Source organism: Calidris pugnax, unplaced genomic scaffold (genome assembly GCF_001431845.1).
Source record: "Calidris pugnax isolate Ruff unplaced genomic scaffold, ASM143184v1 scaffold9, whole genome shotgun sequence".
Taxonomy (NCBI): Eukaryota; Metazoa; Chordata; class Aves; order Charadriiformes; family Scolopacidae; genus Calidris; species Calidris pugnax.
Window position 1 is genome coordinate 1,100,079 of NW_015090778.1, and position 6,313 is coordinate 1,106,391.

The window sequence follows — 6,313 nt, forward strand, 5'->3', positions numbered from 1 at the left end:
GTGAGAGTTGGCCTTGGGTGGGTTTTTTGGTTTTTTTTTTTGGGTTTTTTGGGGTTTTTTTTTGTTTTTTTTTTTTTTTTTTTTTTTTTTTAAGTAGATACAGCTTTCTGATTTTGCTATTCTTGGTATGACAGCAAATGGTAATGAGACCACCTTTATTAATTACTGAACAGGTACACAGGATAAATGTCTTTTTCCAAAACAGCACTGTACCCACAAGAGGGGGCTAGATCTTTAAAAGTTTGGTGTTTGCTTAAATTTCAAAGAAATCACCAAATAGTCAAGAATTATCTAATCAATATAAGGATTTCTCTTTCAGTGTTCAGCCAAAAACTTGAAGAATATATCTGAGCTATTTTATTATGCACAGAAAGCTGTTCTACATCCTACAGGTCCTCTTTATTGCCCAGAGGAGAAAGAGGTATTTATATGTAGATTCTAAAAACAAATAATATGGGGGTGGGAAGTTAATCACTTCCCTGTTCTTTTCCTTTTCAGTGGATTTTGCTTTTCTTAGTGTGTTCCCTTATCACCACCCTTCCCCTAAATGTCAAGCATTATATTCCAGAACGATGGTGATTGTTTTATGTTGTATTAATCCAATCTGTCTTTCCTCTTCATTCAAAACAATGAAGACAGTTTTTTGTTGCCCGTGTTTTGTTGCTAAGTAAAATGAGAAGCTTTGGAAATGGCTTTAAGCCAAGTGCTATGTGAACAAAATCATGTGCTCGGTTCTCCTTTAGATATACATTTCACAGTAACTCCATTTATTTCAGGGAAAATATGCCAGATGACTTAAGGGAAAGAAAATTACTGAGCATATTGTGAAACTTTGGCAAAGGGGATAAGAAAGAAGTGATGTTTCTTAAGTATCACGGGTTTTTAAGTATCACAGGTAGTTAGTTGAGCATATTATGAAGGAGTATGTTTTGTTATTTTAAAAAGCCAATAATTTCATGTGCAAATACAAATAAAATTTCTAAACGTAACCCCTGTGTAGTATTGGGCAGTAGGAAAGTTGCTTCAACCATAACTACTTAGTTAAGTAGAGAATCAGAGAATAACCCTGTTTTGATTTCTTTCATCAGAATCATCTTTACGAGTTAGTAATGGTGTAATAAAATTGTTGTGCTGAAATCTTTTTGGTTTTCCAAAACTAATTTCTATGCAATCTGTGTGACCTCTGTGAAGAGAAGAGTCCATCATCACTGTAGGTGTTGGGAGAGAATTATCACTGTCTGTTTTCCTTCACTCAGAAGGTATCCCAGCAGTTCTTTTGCCATAGAGATAGTCATCAATGCTTTGCCTGGTAGATGAATGAGCTCTGTGAAGATTTTCAGTATTTGAAGTTTGAAGCATTCTGAAGCCGTAGTTGAAATGGTGAATAGAGATAGTGTGCTTGTTTAGAAAGAGTTGACTGTAGTTCTAGAGCTGTTGATTTTTGCAATGCACTAGGATTGCAAGGTGTTGGTTTTTTTTCCCACCAAAAAATGCTTAGGGAAAAAAAAAAATTATTCGTTTGCATTTTTTAAAGCTTTCTGTAGCAATAAGAATTTAGAGAACTGATTTTTTTTCTCATAACTAAGCAGTGCCACCTTCAGCTTGTGAAGAATTTGAGGCTCTTCTAATAATTGGATAGAAAGACTTAACAATATGGAATAATTGCTTTAAAGATATAGACATAAATTTGCTAGATCCGGATTTTGTTTCCTCTTGCTTCTTATTGTGTATGTGTGTATGAATTTTTCCAATCTAAAACTGTAAAATGAAGGCCAGTATTTGTTTCTATGTGACTGAGTTGTCTGATGCCATTCAGTGTAATCTTCTTATCTTCAGGCCTAGAAAGATACTGAGCTTTCTTTTATTCCTTAGATGAAACCTGCCTGTATTAAAGCGCTCACTCGCATTTTTAGAATTTCTGATCAGGATAATGATGGTACTCTCAATGATGCAGAGCTTAACTTCTTTCAGGTAACTCTTTTGCTTATCTTTTCCTTAAGTTAATATGGAAGTTAATAAGGCTTAATAGTTAAACTATATAATTCTAGAAAAACAAGTGATTGTTTTTGAAGGAACAGTGGTACGGTGAATTGTAAGGGAATCGCGTCAAAATATTAAAAGTCTCAAGTGCAGCTTAAAAGGGTGGATCTGTAAAAATGGAAATTGTATTAATTTTATTTCTAACCATTGTTCAAGTTTTAGTCCAAGAGCAAAATAATAAAAAAGGGAATCTACTTAAGTGTACAACCCCCAATGCTTGTATTTAAGAATAAAATAAAGTTTGTATGCCCTTATTTCTACTAAGAAATGAGATTGTCCTTTACTAGTTTATCAGAACGTTTAAGACTATCTCATACAGAACGTGCTGTTTGTCCAGCTTAGCCAGTGGTCCTAACATGGGTTTTTTGTTTGTTTTTGTTAGAGAATTTGTTTTAATACACCATTGGCACCTCAAGCTTTGGAAGATGTAAAGAATGTTGTCAGGAAAAACCTAAGTGATGGAGTTGCAGATAATGGATTAACATTAAAAGGTAAGCCTTATTTTACTCTTAAAAGATGTGTCTTTGTACAGTTGATTCTTACATTGAAAAGCTAGTCTTTTGGAATATGTTCTCTATCTTGATTCTTTTAGACTAGGAGAGCTGGGTGTAGCAGCACTATCATATCAAAGGATGATTAAACTGGGGAATAACAGGATGAATAAAATAAGGTCTTTCTTACTTCTCATTACAGAGGTTGGAATCCAGATAAGTCTACTGATTCGAAAGGGGTTGTCTCCTAGATTAATCTGTTCTCTAGGCTCACTGGCTGCAACACTTGTCAGCAAGGTGTGGTGTCTGTCAGTGTTTTAACAGCTATGTTGTACAGATTTGCTCAGAGCATATGGCAAAAGTGAACGGAGAAAAAACATTTTCTTCCTGAGCATCAACGTAGCTGCTTTGCTTGTGGAGCTTACATATGAAATAGGACTTGTGAGAAATTGTAAAGAGTGGGAATCTCAAGGCATAGCCTTACTAAACAGTGAAATCTCAGTGTTCATTAAGCTCTTGAAAGTGCTAAACAAAAATCCAACCCAGTTATTTTGGTACAGGAAAACTAAAGGCAGTCTTCCATGAGACTGCTCTCCAGGCTTCTTGCTAAGGCTTACTGTTTTAAATTGTTGATATTGTTGTCTTTATTTTCATACAGCTAAGTATATGCTAGTATATGCTAGTACTGAAAGAAGCAAACAACAGCAAACCAAGTGGGTTATTTTAAGGAAACAGTTCTTTGAAGGTCACTTTCACAAATAACATGATTTCTGAACCTTCAGTCTACATAAATAATGTAAACCTCCTCTCCCAGGAGGTTTAAAATCTGAATGTGTATTTCAAAATTTTTTGTTTTCAGTCTGATACTGAGTCTATTAAAAATACTTGTAGCAGATAAAGCACTTCAGGGCCTTAAGATCTCATTATTTTATTTTTAGGTTTTCTTTTTCTACACACACTTTTCATTCAGCGAGGAAGGCATGAAACAACTTGGACTGTGTTGCGTCGCTTTGGATATGACGATGACTTAGAGCTTACACCAGAGTACTTATTTCCTCCGTATGTATCGCTTATTTTAGCTTTGCTTGTCTTACATGCATTTAATTTATGCTGCCACCCTGCTTTGGCAGGAAGAAGGGGTTATTGTAGTGTTTATTTAATGCATTGTTAGGTCAAATATCTCCCTTACTTATGACCTACCAGCCAAAATCTTCATGTGGCTGAAAACTACAAAGCAAGAACTCCTGTCTCTTGTGCCAAACCATGTACTGTTCTCTCTCTTCATAAGAAAGATGGCGAAAGAGACTCAATACAAAACTGGAACATAAATCTGAGTGATTGCTTACTGTACATGGCAACAAATGAGAAAAGCACTTGAGATCCTTTGAAAATCCCCAAATAAAACAGTTAAGAAATTGACCAACTCTGTGGCTTGTTTTCAACAATGTAACTACATAATTTTCTGTTAAAAAAACCCACCAAAACAAAACAAACCCACAATAAACAAACAACCAAACAAAAGGCTCATTGCTATATTTCTATATATCATGTAATATAAAGACAGTCATAATTATAGCATTCCTAATAAAGAATATGCTCTTAGATTTCTTTAAACACAAATTATTAATGCTAAATGCAAAGGTCAAAAACCTTTATGTTAAAACCAAATGTTTTAATTTAAAAAGTCTATATTTTGAGTTTTAATATTCTATATTTCATAAACACACTTAAAGCTTCTTGTATGTTTTTCTTTTCAATAAACAGGCTAAAAATTCCTCCAGACTGCACAACAGAATTAAATCATCATGCATACTTGTTTCTTCAAAGTATTTTTGACAAGCATGATTTGGTAAGCTTCTCATTTGAGTGTGTGTCCCCCCTTATATTTAAGAGCCTTACTTGCTAGCAATTTTGCTAGCAAAAAATGTGGGGTTTTTGTCATTATGTCATTTCATTCAGAAACTGGCTCAGGCTTAAGCTATGCGGTGAAAACTGGCCTGCTATTTGTATTTCTGTCTACAAGGAGAGTTGGCAGTTATAGTAGTAGCACCATTTTTTTAACTAGTTCATGTATTTTATCTTATTTAAAAACATGAAAAATGTTTAAAAAGAAAGCAGCTCAATTTCTTGAATCTTGCAAGTGTACAGCAAGAAAATATCAGTTTAGAAGAGACATGAATTAAGTGATTTATGTCTGATATCGTATACTTATTTTCAGGATAGAGATTGTGCTTTGTCTCCCGAGGAATTGAAAGATTTGTTCAAAGTCTTCCCTTACATGCCATGGGGGCCTGATGTTAACAACACTGTCTGTACAAATGAAAGGGGGTGGATTACATACCAAGGGTTTCTCTCTCAGTGGACGTAAGTGTGATACATTACATTCTAGTATTTGAGAACTTTGGGTCTGATAATACGTTTGTAGAATCCTCTTGAAAATCTAGTAGAAATAATGGAAATTTAATAGCTGAAAATCAACCCAAGCAGTCAAGTTTTTATAGCCATCCAGTGGCCTGATCTTCAGACGATCATTACAACCTCTTCAGGATTTGGCCAGTATTTAGTGCTAACTATGAAGAAGTGTCACTTCAAAATATGAAAATCTCTCTGAAACTTGCTGAAATATTTATTTCTGTTGTTCTGCTCTTTAGAGATGGTATGAATAATGGTGTTCAATAATGAGGTTTTTTCCTATTGAAAATAATGAAAAATGAGGTAAACATTATTTGCTGAGGGGAAAAATACGGTGTAGGTTGATAGGCCTCAGCAAGTATTGCCTTTGTAGTGTTTTGCTGACTATTAAGATTGATCAAGTTGCCACCATTTACTTTCAGAGTACTTTTGTCCTTCAGTACTACGTAGTGCCAGGAGTACTTCTGTCATGTCAGTCTGGACATAGGAGGAAAAAATTGTGTCAGTAGCGTAAGGAGTTGGTATCACAGATGTTAAAAATTTAGAAACTTCTTTTTGTCCTCTCCACTAGACTAACCACATACTTAGATGTACAGCGTTGCCTGGAGTACCTGGGTTATTTAGGCTATTCAATACTTGCAGAACAAGAATCTCAAGCATCAGCAATTACAGGTAATTTTTCAAAAAAAAATTGACACAACTTAGGAATTTAAATTTAGAAATCTGCTCAAGAGTAAATTGTTTAAACAAATGGTCTGTCTTTTTCCACTTATATTCCTTTTTCTGCTCAAGTCAACCCTTTAATATTTTTTATTGTTTTGTATGCATTTTAATGTATGGGGACAATTATTTCATGTGTTTGCGTACATACATGCACGTACATCTTGTGAAAAATATTTGTGTTTTTTCAAAAGTAACGAGAGATAAAAAGATAGACCTCCAGAAAAAACAGACTCAGAGAAATGTTTTCCGATGCAATGTTGTTGGAATGAAAGGCTGTGGGAAAAGTGGAGTTCTTCAGGCTCTTCTTGGAAGAAATCTATTAGTAAGAAACTTTTTGCTTATATTGAGCTATACCTGCTTTTGAGTTAAGGTTAAACAGCAAAACCAATTGGTCTTAGAGCTTTACTTATTATTATTGAGTTTGCAGAGCTCTATGAGGGGAATATAGAGTTATTGGGGAGGGCTTTTTTTTTTTTTTTTTTTTTTTTAAGTTAATCCAGGTAACAGATTACAGATGAACAGCCATAACTTTAACTTAAAGATCTGTTTGCAGTTGGTTTAGTGGAAAGTGGTGCATTAACAAAATACTTCGGGGTACAGAGAGAAGAAAGTCTTTGCATATCTGCTGTGCTAAAGATTACATTAGA

At 34.4% G+C, this 6,313-nt stretch overlaps 1 protein-coding gene across 5 annotated transcripts in view; it reads left to right on the plus strand.

The window, feature by feature from the left end:
* The window catches only part of RHOT1 (ras homolog family member T1), a 27,876-nt gene that overhangs the window by 9,820 nt on the left and 11,743 nt on the right, over positions 1-6,313 (plus strand). For all 5 annotated transcript variants that reach the window (XM_014952836.1, XM_014952865.1, XM_014952856.1 and 2 more), the window contains exons 8-15: positions 320-421; positions 1,873-1,971; positions 2,423-2,531; positions 3,470-3,590; positions 4,296-4,380; positions 4,750-4,895; positions 5,515-5,615; positions 5,858-5,988. In XM_014952836.1, coding sequence (XP_014808322.1) covers positions 320-421; positions 1,873-1,971; positions 2,423-2,531; positions 3,470-3,590; positions 4,296-4,380; positions 4,750-4,895; positions 5,515-5,615; positions 5,858-5,988 — 894 coding nt within the window. The remainder of the gene's footprint in view (positions 1-319; positions 422-1,872; positions 1,972-2,422; positions 2,532-3,469; positions 3,591-4,295; positions 4,381-4,749; positions 4,896-5,514; positions 5,616-5,857; positions 5,989-6,313) is intronic.